This window comes from Seriola dumerili, unplaced genomic scaffold (assembly GCF_002260705.1).
Source record: "Seriola dumerili isolate Sdu_G_001 unplaced genomic scaffold, Sdu_1.0 BDQW01000138.1, whole genome shotgun sequence".
In the NCBI taxonomy this organism is placed as follows: domain Eukaryota; kingdom Metazoa; phylum Chordata; class Actinopteri; order Carangiformes; family Carangidae; genus Seriola; species Seriola dumerili.
This window is the reverse complement of record NW_019174393.1, coordinates 9,793,659-9,808,344: the sequence shown is the minus strand read 5'-3', so window position 1 is coordinate 9,808,344 and position 14,686 is coordinate 9,793,659. Positions and strand designations below refer to the sequence as shown.

General features: G+C 39.0%; 1 protein-coding gene across 1 annotated transcript; it reads right to left on the bottom strand.

Moving 5' to 3' along the window:
• Positions 1-10,217: 10,217 nt before the first annotated feature.
• Positions 10,218-12,405, bottom strand: LOC111224914 (macrophage mannose receptor 1-like). The gene is made up of 3 exons (XM_022749612.1): positions 12,049-12,405; positions 11,383-11,706; positions 10,218-11,117 (listed from the first exon to the last, which is right to left on the bottom strand). The coding sequence occupies exons 1-3, from the start codon at positions 12,164-12,166 to the stop codon at positions 10,744-10,746; spliced, it is 816 nt and encodes a 271-aa protein (XP_022605333.1). The 5' UTR covers positions 12,167-12,405; the 3' UTR covers positions 10,218-10,743.
• Positions 12,406-14,686: the final 2,281 nt, after the last annotated feature.

Below are 14,686 nucleotides of genomic sequence, written 5' to 3'. Positions count from 1 at the left end.
TTTTTTTTTTTTTTAGAAATAGGGAAGGCGGAGATATTGGATGAATGCAAAATGAAGAGAAGTGGAAGAGCAAGAGTGGTGTAATGAATAGAAATTAATGGAAAATGGGGGTGTTACAGTATTACTGCAAAATTTCAGATAACAGTGTCTAGGTTATGTTAGGTTAAATCATATTACAAACTTCCATCAAAACCTCATTAATTCAATGTGAGCACTGGGCTGAGCTTCTCTGAGTCAGAGAGGCGCTGGGTGTATGTGCCATCTATTCTAGAGGCCCATTGATTTGGCAGCTGTAAGCTTCACACGAGTATCTGCACAGAGAAGGGTCTTTAGTGCAATTGTGGCAAGTTGAAGTTATTCTGACCTCACTTTAATCCAGGGGAATTGCACAGAATGGGATAATAATTAAGCATTTAATATATCATTTTTAGGCAAAAAGCAGTTTCTCCTCGTGTTATGTCGTTAGCGACACTCGGGTCTGTGTTCGTTCTTTTCCTGTTCTGGGGTGCTTCGCAGATGGGGAATAACACACTAAACCATGCTGACAGTGCGAGCAGGTGACGGCGCATGAGAGTTGACAGGTGTTGGCAGTCTCTTTCTCCCACACCCGTACGGCATATACAGTGTGCAGGGAAAACGCGTAGCTCGACTCATTTTGCTGAAGTTTCTAGTGTCGCTTTTAAAGGCAAAAAGAAAATCCCTCCGATGTGAAAGAGTGAGCTTGTTGAGAAGCGAATGCCATCAGTACCAAAGCCCTGTCCTGGTCTGATTTAATTATGCTAAAATTACTCTCTGAAGCATTTTTCTGTCTTGATAAAGCAGGAAACATTTACACAAGATAGCCATCGCACCTTTATTCAGTCTTTGAGTTTTCCCTGTGGCTGTGCTAGAGCTGATGATAGTCAGCAGCTTGGTTGCTGGGGGTTTACAGACCTTTGCTTCTCTCGTTCCTCATTTCTTTCCCTTCATTTCCTGTTGTCTCACAACTGTTTCTAATAAATGTTCTAATAATAACGGCATAAAGTGTCCCCAGAATACTTAAAACTAATTTGCCTCGCTGTATGTGCTGTTTGCCATCCAGTGCTGAGCGTTGAAGTGCTTCACTGGCAAAGACCCTCTCTCACTCAAGACACATTTTTAGTAGTTAACACTGATTACACGAGTAAAGGCCGCTCCATGTTTAGAAGGAGCCACTTGTGATCCACGTGCATGACTGTAATGTTGTGTCTTAAGCACAAGTACAATCTACTGCTCAAAACCCAATTTGCTGTTAAGATGCAGTGATAGGCAGCGGTAAAGCAACAAGTAAATCCTCCTGGAAGTCATCTTGATAGATGTATCACATGCAGACAAGTAAAATAGCCCAGTTTTCTGCATCTGTGGACTCATCCACTCGAATGGCATGCCATGGGGACTCACTAAGCCTTTCAAACAATTGCCTCTCAACATCCTCTGCAATTTGATCTATTCTCCTCCACTGTGTTAGCAGAGAGGGCAGCATGCCCAGCCTTGTTAGCTGCCATTTCCCCAAAATGTTTCAAGCATTCATCCTTTGCTGGTGGAAGAATTAACTTCTCCCTGATGTTAAAAGGCGGCTTTTATTTTGGCAAAATCAACTAGCCACCAAACATGAGGAACAACACAGCGGTCATTAAGTGAGGATCTATTTCAACAATTGATTCTCTGGATCTTTTTCACCTTTTTTTCCGCAAAAAATACTTCATTGGTTTGTCTTTAAGAGCAGGATGTCGTCCTACAGTAACTCGGATGGTGTTTTTACCATGTTTCCGAGAGCTACTGTAAGGTGGACAAACATAAAAGAGGAAGATGGAGCAGAAAGGCTTGCATGTATATGTGGGAGGGATTGTGTGCGGATAAGGGGGGAAAGAGAAAGGAGGAAAAAGATGAGGTAGATCTTTATAAGGGATTTAGAAAAGATAGAAAAGGGGATGAAAATGTATTAACTTTAAGTAGAGGATACACAGAGAGAGAGAGAGAAAAAGTTTGAGATAGGTTGCAGAAGTCACTATGTGCTTGCAAATGCACAAATAAACTGGGAGCTTGGTGAGATGGCGGTGTGGTATAGAATGGAAAGTGATTGGAGGATATGGTACTGTGAGGTTCAGGGATGTTGTGAGGTATGAAGACACCGCGCCCGAAAGAGATTTGTGCTGATCTACACTCACCAAGCGCTTCATTAGGAACACCACACTAATACTGGGCGAGGCCTCCGTGTCCTCTCAAAACAGCCTCAGCTCTTTATGGCATGGATTCCACAAATGGCGGATGCATTCCATAGATTCATGCATTCTGACTCGACTGTCTGCAGCCTCAGCTCTCCATAGTTGTAAAGAGTGGCTATCTGAGTTACCGTAGCCTTTCTGTCGGCTTAACCAGGCTGGTTATTCTCCTCTGACCTCTCCCAACATGCTGCTCACTGGGTGTTTTTCGCACCTGTTGTGGATGAAAATCCCAGGAGCTCAACTGTTTAAAAAAAATAAAATACTCAAAACAACCCGTCTGGCACCAACAATCATGCCACGGTCACAGTCACCGAAATCACATTTCTTCCCCATTCTGATGTTTGATGCAAACATTAACTGACGCTCCACTATTATTGGAGTATTGAAGCATTATCATTTCCTGTAAGGAAAACCCTGCCCCTCTGTTCCTGAGGCGCTCTTCTGTATGCTGCAGTTGTCCCCTGAAAATCCCATCTCGCTGCAAAGAGGCAAGTTAAACACAATCTTCTGATGGGGAATAATGCAGACTCCCACTGTAACTGCCTTAATACAGGAGCTGTTATCATGCAGATCGTTTGAATACACCCACTTCCATGTTGCTTTTCCTTGTGTTTGATGCTAATTCTATTTAATCAGTCAGTACAAATGATAATTATCAATCAATAATTAAATGCAAGTAATACACTCTGAATGCCCCGATAAATATTACGAGTCACTAATGAATTGTGAAATATCAGCACAGAACGCAAAAAGTGGGTAATGAGCCGACCTTGCATGCTTGCTGAGCTTGGCACGTTTAAATCAATTGTTTGTGTGTGTGTGTGTGTGTGTGTGTGCATGCATGCATACACACATTTTTGACAGATGTGCAGCAGTGCACGTTTATATGTGCTTCTATTGTGTGTTTGTGTAGTGTGTGCCTGAATGTATACGACTGCCTCAAGTGGTAACAGCTCATTTTCACCGTAACAAGATATTTTACAGACACAGCCATAATTGTTCAATTGGTGGCAATTATAAATGATAGGGCACCGCTGACAGCATATATTAATGTCGACACAGTAACAGAGAAATGCTAATTGACAATGAAATCCTCCATATAGCTTATAACGTGTGCTTTTGTCGTGAAGGCATGTTGTGTTGCATTAAAAAGAGAAGAGATTTAAATATGACAACTTATGCTGACAAATCACAGTAATTATTTCTTATGGCAGTCGAAGACAAGTAGGCATTCGTTGCTATTATAGAAAGCCCTGGCAAATACCCTGAATGAAACGTTGTCCATGCATCTGACCTCATGCCACTGACATATGCAAATGAAAGAATATTTCACTGTAATTTACACAACAACATCATTCAGTCATAGCTTTAAAATTATAATACATAACTAAATATGCTCCTTGACAGCTCACCGAGCTTGACTGAATTACTCTGAATACTTCTCCTGTTCAAAATGCTTTTACTGATTATATTTTAATCCTGACAAATATTTTATTGATCAGCATCTCCTCCGAGGTTCATATGGCTTAAGTTGCTGAAATTTGAATAATTACACTACAGAGAAATAAATGATGTAACACACTGAATACTGACACACTTTATATCAAAGATACATGGTAATAAAAAATAAAAATAAAAGAATCCTTTATATGAACATTTCACACATTTTGCAAGCATCCTTTATACTCCCTTTAAGACTAGGATTTTCTAAGGCCACAGGAAATAGCAACCAATATTTTGTCTTATTAATCCTCTTAACAACTTTAACCAAAAGAATGCAGGCTTTATAATTCCTATGTATTTCTATGCTGACCAAATTGATGATCTATATAGTGAAAAAAATGGCTTCCAGTATTACTGTACATGGGCCGCTCTTATAAGAGGGAAAATCTCCAAACTACCCTTTGGAAACACACTGGAGATAGCTGCTAATGGCCTCAGATGTGCAGCTTTATGGCTGGTGATAAACACGGTGACATAGACCAGCTATTAGAGTTACCCCTAACAAAACTAACCTACCTGCTGTTATCATGGATATTGGTTCGTAGTGTGTCACAGTCTGTTATCGTCAACAGTAAATTTACTGTTTGCTATGACCTTGAAAGGAGGGTTTTATCAGTGCAGTCTCTCGCTTTGCGCTTTACAGTGCTACTTGTATATAAACAAAGGAAGGAGGCACTCATACATACACATACGGCAATGCCACACTTATCAAGTGGGCGTCACAATATCTGAGCAATTTTGTAAAACAAAAAAGGTCATAAAGGTCAGATATAGAATAAGAAAGGGATCATAACACATAGTTTGCACACTACAGCACAAATCCTGCACTTCACTTCAACAAACAACATCATCACTTCCTGTGTATTCTATCTGATTTTCAATAGAATGTCCTTCCATGATGTTTGATGCTTCCTCAAATATTTTTACATCTCTATGAATAAAAGTAATGTACAAGAATCAGATATCACAATAAAACAAAGAGTAGAGCAATTACAACAGATCAACTTTCAAAACTGATACAACCAAACTCTTGCAAAAACACAACAGAATTTATATTAAATAATAGTGTGTGTATATATATAAAACCCTAACCCTATATAAAGACAAATAAGCCAGTAAATAATTGAATAAGTGAATAAAGATGCCAGTGTGGCATTGACATTTCAATCTGCTTCAGATACTATTGACCTCAGATATGCAGCTTTACTGCTATTATTACGCCAAAGATTAAACTTTGAAATTTGAGAATACATAAATAAAAAGTTTTACTATCAGCTAAATATTCCACCACATCATACAGAACTTCATCATAAACTCTAAAAAACTCAAAAAAATAAGTGTACTAATCACGCTTCTTCTTTCTTGTAAAATGTGAAGTTGGTTTACAGGGAAATATTTTGTGAAGGAGCATCCAAGACAATCACAGCGTCCATACTGCTGAGATGATGGCACATCAGCAGATATGCTCCCATGCTGCTGCGTCTGGCTGTGTCTGCATTTTCAAAAATATTTCAACATGCAGGAGAATAGGTGCAGCAGGAGTCCCTTCAATTAAAGCATTTTTGAGCAATGTGCTGGCAAGATTTTTAAATACAAGAAAACAACTAAACAGAATGCAAATGTTCTGAATATGTCGCTTTTTGGGGGAGAATGTGAAAACATTTGAGGAAAATCAAAAGGGGACAATAGGTCTCTTACCAGCCAGAATATATATATATATATTTTAATTCCTTTAGCGCCTTGGGAAATCAGTGCATCTGGTGTCTGATACACACATTTCTGTGCCTTGCTGCTTGTTAAATTTCTGCAGTACACACTCACACTAGACACACTTGCAAATGGGATTTGTATTTGTGTTGTCAGAGCAGTGGTGGGACAACTTGAGGGTGGGTGTTTATAGTCTTGTAAAAGGGGACTGCAGGAGAAATGTGGCTGTTTTCTAAATCTGTAATAGAGACTGGATTGTATGGTAGAGTGCAGGAGGGCATAAAGGAAGGAGGAATAATAGTGAGAAAGGCAGCGACAAGGCCACATGGTGTGAACTTCTCACTTCAGTGCTCCACAGTGCACACAGACATGAATGTGCAAACAGAAAATGAGGCATGAATACACATGAATGAGCACAACAGTGAAGGTGAAGATTGGTGGGTTGGGACAAGCTTGAACTTCTCACTGGTCAAAGGTTTAGTGAGCGAATAGACACACACATACACACACACACACACACACACACCTACCTCTGCATCAACTCTACTACCATGACCCATAGGCAGCTCCGATGGCCAATTTCCAATGTAAATTAGCCGTCTCCACACTGAACATGTCTGAAATGCCATTACTCATGCAGATATTGTGAAATCAGCCATTAGCGGCAGAAACCTCATGAAAGGTTGTTAGGGTCTGGACTGGAATACTAATTATGAAAGAGCTTCACTGCTGAAGCAAAGGGGCAGGGACTTCAGTAGCCAGTGGTGACCAACTAGCAATTATAATAAACATCTCGAATCTATTCAGCGCACTATATATATGTGTGTGTGTGTGTGTGTGTGTGTGTGTGTGTGTGTGTGTGTGTGTGTGTGTGTGTGCGTGCGTGCGTGCGTGCGTGCGTGCGTGCATGTATATATGAGTGCACATGCCTGCTTTGGGTAAGCTTTCTGTACAGTGAGGATACATACATGTTTAGAACCAGCTTGAGTATGTGTGTGTATGTTCAAGGTTGTCTCTGCAAAAAAGAAAATACTATAAATATTTTTTTGTTCATTGATACACTATGGAAGTAACAGAAAATAGAAAATATACAGGAAAGGCAGGCCAAGAGCCACCCAGCTAACAGCTGTGTAAGGAATCTGCGACGCACAGAGAGGCTGTATTTTGTGACTCTGCTGTTACAACATAGCATTGGGGAAATAGTGACATATTCCTGCTGACTCAAAATGAATTATTAATTTGACACTGAACATTGGAGAAAGTAATTGCAGTATATTGGGAGAATAAAAAGGCTTTTCTCATACTGTTGTCAAACTCATGGGATGCACCCTAGCACTATTGAACCCTTTTCAAAATGTCCAATATGGTGAATTTCAGAGCGCCCTATTGATAGTAGCAGACTCCACCAGTAGTAAAATACATTATCTAAGTGGAAGTATGAATAGAACAAGGTGAAAATACTAATTTCACAGTGTTACATTGTCATATAATTCATATTAATGGATTATTAATGGTTATAACCGATGTATTAATGTATACACAGTACTTGACTGATCCACATGGAGCTATTTCAATTATAGTACTTCATATACGGTTAGGTAGTTTTAATTATGACATTGCATCACATTTGACAGGCTGATCATATATTTTGGATGGAAATTTTGATCTAAAAACTAGTCATTGTAACTTTTCTTAAAAGGAATCTGGTGGAGTGAAAAGTGTAATATTCCAAACATTATTTCCCTGTGAGGTGGAGTGAAGTAAATGGAACAACTTTACTGAAGTGCATGCACCCATGAAGTTATACATGGGTAGTAACCTATTTAAAAAAAACAAAAAAAAACACTTGACATCTATTTTTTGTATTTGTTTGCTCTAAAGATATGGGCTTCATCCATGAACTTAACAGTGCAAGTTCATACCAAGGATTATAGGATGATAATCGATTGGCTAGCTGCTGCAGAGAAGGTCCAGTGCGTGTGTGTGTGTGTGTGTGTGTGTGTGTGTGTGTGTGTGTGTGTGTGTGTGTGTGTGTGTGTGTGTGTGTGTGTGGACATTTGGAGCGCTATTCTAAATATGTCCACTCATCTCTAGTGTCACCAGGAGCCCCGGGCTCACACCATGACGTTAATAGTTTGACAGGCCCTACTGCTCGTCTCGCTTTCCCTCCTTCCATCTGCTCCTCTTTTTCTACTTCCCTTCGGCGTTCCCCCTCTTTCTGTCTTTCTATAACTTTGTGTCGCTCTCTCTCTCTCTATCTCTTACTCTCCGACTCTCGTCTCTTTGTGCCTTCAGACAAATTTCGGCCACAGCCATGATACAACCTGTGTAGAAATTTTTTTTTTTAAAGAAACAAAAGTCTACTTTTTTTTATCTCTTTAGGTTTTGAGCAGGTGGGAAAACATTGGCAAATTATCCCATTGTATTGTGTATATTCTGTGTTTTTTCTTAGTGTCAGTTTATTTCTCATCCACTCTTGTGACACTTTGTGTTCACTAGCATAGTGTGTTTGAGGGATGGGTTGGTTTACAAGTACTCATAAAAGATAATACACTTTTTCCAGTACTGTCCATTAAGTGCCTTACTATCCATGCAGACCAATACCTTTAATTGTTAACACACTGCAGGTGTAATAAGGTAGCTTGAACTCCCATCCCTCCTCCGTCCACTATTAAAGCATGGAGGATGAGACTCTTAAACAGCAATCTTGCATGCGTGGTCTGTAATGGTGATTGTGTTGGCAACCTGGTAGTAGTCCAGGTAGTCCACTCACCATTAAGTCAGTTGCATGCTAGCCGTGGCACCAGGCAACTTACTGCAGAGTTTCCAGTTAGAAATAAACCAGTCCCTAAGTCATCCTCCAGCAGTCCTGAGTTCACAGGCAGCCAGTAATAAAAAAAATAGCTAAAAAGCTGATGAGAGATTTTATTGTTGCTAGGCTCTCTGTGGCAGCTGTCTAATGCGTATATATCATATTGTATATAGTGTATCATTTTTATGGATCTTAGTCTTCTCCACTGATTTTTTTTTTTTTTTCTGTCTGGGTTGTGAGACCCACGAATTGAAAGACTACATATTTCCATAGATATTATATTTCTAAAAGCCATGTTATGTCATTATTATATATAGGTTGGACAGTTTGTTAAAGGACATAAACCTGCGTTTAGAAATATTGGAGATATTAACATTGAATCAAGATGAATACTATCAAACTCACTGAGAATCAACACCCCAATCTACAGCTCTACCTGCCGTTGAAAGAAACTAATTGCATAAATAATGTATTTAAGTACAATTTTGAGATGCTTATACTTTACTTCAATACTTACATTTACTTTTACTGAGCTACAATAATGATGTTAATAATAATAGTAATAATAATAATAATGCTACACTCTGATATTATGAGTACTTCTTCTACAATTGTTTAGTTTGCCATTTAAAACAAAACTGTTTGTATATGGAGCAGCATATGTAGCAAGCCAAACAAAAGTGACATGAGCAAAGTAATTTCTTATTTGTGGGTTCACTGTATTGTAGATATAAGACTAGTCCAGTAAATGTAAATGTCCATAGTTTTGCATGGAAATAACTTTTTTCCAGTATCCAGTAACTGTGCCTCCTGTGCGTTGGTATGCACATGCCGTCAAAGCCTCATGTGGGTGTCACCAGAGAATCATCAGTAATGGCAAACGGGAGTAGTACGACTTTCAGGGGAACCTCCGTGGAATAATACTGTACATAGTGGAACAGAGACGGGTTGGTGCATATAGGTCTGGAGGTATGACTGTACTATGATTCGGCCTGGCCTGAATGGTCACCAGGGTCGGGCCGTCATTCAACCCCCAAATGGGGCCATACCTCTGCCTCTTATTTGGTCCACGTCTCTGCCAGCGAAAATATGCTGCCCTTGCACCCAAGAAATGCGCTTGGCTGCAAGTCAGGATTCTCACTGGCTGGTGATTCATGCTGTAGAGAGGTGTGTTTCCTGAGAAGCTCTGATTCCTCTCGATGAGCTATGATCACACACACACACACACGCACGCACGCACGCACGCACGCACGCACGCACACACACACACACACACACACACACACACACATGTCACCATTTATGCGATGTACACGCGCATCACATAATGGTCAGAGAAGTGAGCTGAGCGACAAGTCAGGAGAAAGTCTGTTCCCCTGGAATGAGCAATGATCAAGAGGCCTACAAACACACTCACACGCGCACACACACACACATTCACACTGCGAGCTGTATGATGAGTTATAATGATGAGTGAAGGTGTGACGGATTGAGCCTTCATTCCAAGTTTGTCCACGGTGTGAATAATGGCTCTGGAAGTTGTCCAAGCTTCCTGTTTTCATGTTTTTCATTTCCCCTTCCGTCTGTCCTGATACTCACTTCTGTGTTTTTTAATCTATCTCCTTTTAATTTCCCATGTTTTAATGCTGTATTTGAATATTTTTGAGTCAAAGAAAGAGACCTTTACCCGGCTATATGAAAATGTGGAGAAGGTAATGGCTATGTGAAGTGATTAGAAAAAAAAATGAAATTACAAAAAAGCATTGTTGAGGCAGGATGAATTCACAAGTGTGTTTTCTTTTTGGTCATCACTCATTGATAGGAAATAGGTTAGTTATAGTATGAAGTAGGTTACTATAGCAGCTGCACTTAGATGTAATTTCTAAGCTATATCAGTGGACGCATTCTGACTAAATAGGAAAAACCTTCACTGGAATGTTACTTATCAGGGAGATTTATTCATATATACAAGTAAGCATTGATCAAGACACATTTCTTAGTTTGTGGTAACATTCCCACTGGTTGGATTGGAAAATCATTGTCTTTTATTGCAAGAAAGCAAATTATCTGGAAGGGATTTGATTTTAACACTAGAAAAGTAGAATATGCTTTGAAATTATCACTGGAACAAGTGGCCCCAAGTGGAATTGACACCAAAATGTCAGATGAAAATATGCCATTATTTACAGGTGATCAAGATCTATTCTTCTAATTAACTACAAACTGCAATGAACTTTTAACACAGTTACACTAAATAATAACAGTAATAATAGTAATGGTAACACAGTATAGGCTATAAAGTAGTAAAAGTAAAATGGCAAATTTTATCATTACAACATACAACTTCATGTTAAATTGTAACAACTGATTTCAAGATAGACATCCATTAACAATCAGTAGATTTTGTTTCTGAGTTTCATTTCCATGATTGGGAATCAACCCTCACTTCAATTTATCAAACAGATTTAGAACTATAGACTATTTATTCATGAATGAAATCTCCTCCTCGCAAATAAAAGGGTGCTCGTGCCAACAGTTTTCATCCCTCCACGTGTAGTCTGTCTTGTCGATGACACCACAGTTGTCAGACATGGGCATCTCAGGCTGTCTGCCGTCCTTCCAGTGGCTGTAGTACACTGTCTTGTCACACCAAATCCAGAACCCAAAGACACGACTCTGCCTCAGACCGATCCAGAATGGACCATCACCAGAGGTGTGATTAAGCCATTGTTCTACAGCTCTCTGATCTTCACTATCCTCAATCTGCAGCAGGCTTGTGTGGTTATCCGCGCAGTAGTTGAAGGCTTTTTCCCAAGTTAAATTTAGGCGGACGACTTGGATTCTCACTTTGCCTGAAAAGCAGGCAAATGAGGGAAGTAAGATTTTCAGGTTATAACATAAGTTAAACCACATAATTCACACATTTGATGCGTTCAGCCGTTCCTCTATTATTTTGTTGTTTCTTTACTTCTTTGGAAGTTTGTAATTGTTTCTTTTCTTGTGTTGTCAGTTGCTCTTATAATATATAAGATATAAAGCACTTCAAGCTTCCACAATAATGCAACTCCATTTCAGGTTTATTAAAATACCTGTTTGTATTACTTGTTTATTGCATACCTTTGGAACAAAATGTAGGTTTGTCTTCATCATCACACTCAGCTCCTGCCATGGACATATTTGAGTTTGACAGAGCTGAGCACTTTATGGATTGATTGGAAACATCAGAATCCCAATCTCTGAATGTTGAGCAGCTGTTGTCCACCCACTCCCATTCATCATGCAGGAGTCCAATCCAAAAGGTTTTGTTCTTTCCTTCCTCAATCACTTGTGTGTTTTGCATTTCATTACTGATGCTAACCAAGTCAGTGAAGTATCTCCTGCAGTACAGCTGTGCCTGACACCAGATCTTTTTTTCATTTTCAATCAGGATGTAATTATTATCTGCAAAAACAAAAATATTATTATTTTTTAATTGAATTATTATAATTTATAAGGGTTTGTGAAGTGCCACTTGGTTTCACTTGTAAGTTAATCATATAATCATGCTGAATTAACTAAAAACAAACACACAAACAAAACTTTTCTCTCAGGGAAGAGGGGCAGGAAGTCTCAACATTCAGGACACCCTCTTTAATTATAAGAAAATAGTCTGGACACCTAGCTTGCGACCTAAGCTGTCTTTGAACCATCCCTGCTGTTTTATATTACTTTGATTGAAGTCTTCTTTTTAGCTAAAACTATGCAACATCAAAATAAAATCAAATGCTGTATGTTGAAACTTACCCTTGTAGCACATGAAATGCTTTTTGTCTGAACAGTTAAAACCTGTCCACTTGCTCTGTTCAATACCTCCACATATTGGCATCCCATGTGTTACAGTCACATCTGATTTATTGGACATGAAAGGGATGCCATTTGACCAAGTGGTAACATTCTTTCGACTCTTACGCAGACCAAGCCACGGGCTTCCTTGGAGATTACCCACAAACTTATTTAGGAAATCGCCGTCATCTTTATCATACAGAGTTACAAATGACTCATTTGTGCTGTTACAGTTTTCCAATGACACGTTCCAAAGTTTCTCTTGGTCAATAAAACGGAAAACTCGCAGACGATTTGATGCAAATGTAAAGTGAACAAATCCTGTAAAAATGGAAGAAAAAGATATTATTATTGCACTGTACTTAGAATTACTGCAGTCTAGAAGAACAAACAAACATCATCAATGAGACAACTGGACTGTTAAAAAATGGAAGTGTACTAGGTTAAAAGATACAATGAAAACAATATGTCACACACTGACTACAAAACCTCTCTTATGCATACACTAAGTAACTTGTGCAGGTGTTGCTTGTTATTAAAACAGCATGTCAGTGTGTCTTATTCAAAAACTACTGATGACAAAAGATATTTGGGGGGAGAAATATTTGGAGGTCCTAAACCTCTTAGACTCGCATGCGTGCACAACAACACCCACTGAATATCATGGGGAGACCAACACCAAGAGAATAAGTCCTTACCTGAACACCAGAATGAACAACACAAGGGTCATCTTTCATAGTTATAAGGTTTGTGTGGTGGAAAGACTAAATGAAAAGCAGAGGATAACAAAATAAAAGTTACTGAACATGCAGTTAACAAAGTTAGGAGTCATAGTGCCGAAGTGAAAAAAATCAACAGATATTATATATATAAAAAAAAAAAAAAAGGTTTAATCCCTCATTCTTAACATATCCATACTGTGCTTACTGGGTTTAAATTCAGGAATGTAATTTAGCTTATCCTAACATCTGTAATGAATTACATTCATTTTTTCGCCCGTGATTTTAAAAAAGTCTCTTACCTTCTGAGGTCAGGGCCAGAATGCTGTCAGTTTGGTGATTTTGCTTCGGTGTCAGGGTTTTTTTATTCTGTCGCAAGGTGATGTAAGCCAATTAAAGGCACCAGCTTTTGTATATGAGTGCATAGTCAAAACAGAGACGGCAAGAAGATTGATGATTAACTAAAGGTAGATCAGCACAGTCCGGCTGGATGACAGTCACACTGTACTTGAGTTAAAGTCTTCCTCTGATGCAGCGTGTCTTAACAACTATGGAAAAAAATATTTAATTCTCTCCTTTTAAATTGAATTTTTTTTATACCAGACAACACACACTGACAGCAAATATATAACGCCAACATACATACTGAAGACGGATGCTTAAGAATCTCAGAGTAGGCCTTGGAACGTTGGTTAGAGCAATAACAAAACACAATGCATACAAGTGTGGACAAAAGAGTTAGGTATCCAATTATTCTGCAGCTTTTAGACACAAAAGGTACATCTGTTTTACTTGCTCCATATTCCCCTTTTCCAGTAACTCACACTGTATTTCCTGGAAAGGCCTATTTGCATAAATTACATGCCACTAATGTCATTAGAAAATTACAAAAGACAATACTGCTCGATTATTGATTAGCAGAAAACCTCAGGAAAACGAGAGCAGGCAAGGCCAGGCAAAGTGTAGACTTCCTCCAGGCTAACATTTCAACATAACTCTTCATATTTATAAAATGTTTATCATTATTAAGGCTCACAGTTTAGATTATTAAAAGGAGTGAGTGCTTTTCTCCGTATTTGTTGTAGTGCTGTTACGTATGCATGAATACTTCTACATGCTGCCTCCTCTATTCCCAGTTGTGACTAACTAAATCTGTTTTTTCTTTACCCCAGTAAATAATAACACACAGCAGGCAACAGACAAATTGTTGTAACTGCACAAATTACTATAAGTGCACTGTCTTAAATATAAAAGAAATACAAAATGCAATTGTAGTAACTCACAAACAAGCATTGTGTGCCATTAAGGCGTCCGATTATGGTGTGTGTGTGTGTGTGTGTGTGTGTGTGTGTGTGTGTGTGTGTGTGTGTGTGTGTGTGTGTGTGTGTGTGTGTGTGTGTGTGTGTGTGTGTGTAAATATGTAAATACAGGACCTCATCTCATAACACATATTGTCGTAACAGTGCTGGATGGATGGCACAAAGCTCCTAAAAGCAAAACACAACAGTTTGAACCAAATGAGCTTTGACTTCATTGTCCAATACTAGGGAGTACTTTTCTATGTGCAGAATACCAGAATACAGTGTTATACATAGTCTCCCTCCATCGCTCTCAGTTTTTGTGCTTCATCACAAAGGTTTGAGATCTAGGAACGGCGCAGAGTCAGAGCCTGCACCAGGAATTATATTGTAATGAAAACGAATGCTGTTTCTTACCCGTTGTCACATCCGTAGCAGCACCCGAGCCTCTGCACCCTCTCTGAATGCTTTACAGGCTATACCTGCCAGTTAGTTACACTTGACTCAGTGCGCAGTGAAGTGAGATGTTGCAGTGTACCTAACAAAGTGTCCACTGAGTGCGTATTAATTAGGGGATTTAGT

Coding starts and splice junctions, on each gene's coding strand:
- LOC111224914 (XM_022749612.1), bottom strand. CDS start 12,166: ATGTCCAATAAATCAGATGTGACTGTAACACATGGGATGCCAATATGT. Junction 11,707..12,048: donor GCATTTCATGTGCTACAAGG/GTAAGTTTCAAC, acceptor TTGTTTTTGCAG/ATAATAATTACATCCTGATT. Junction 11,118..11,382: donor ACCTACATTTTGTTCCAAAG/GTATGCAATAAA, acceptor CCTGCTTTTCAG/GCAAAGTGAGAATCCAAGTC.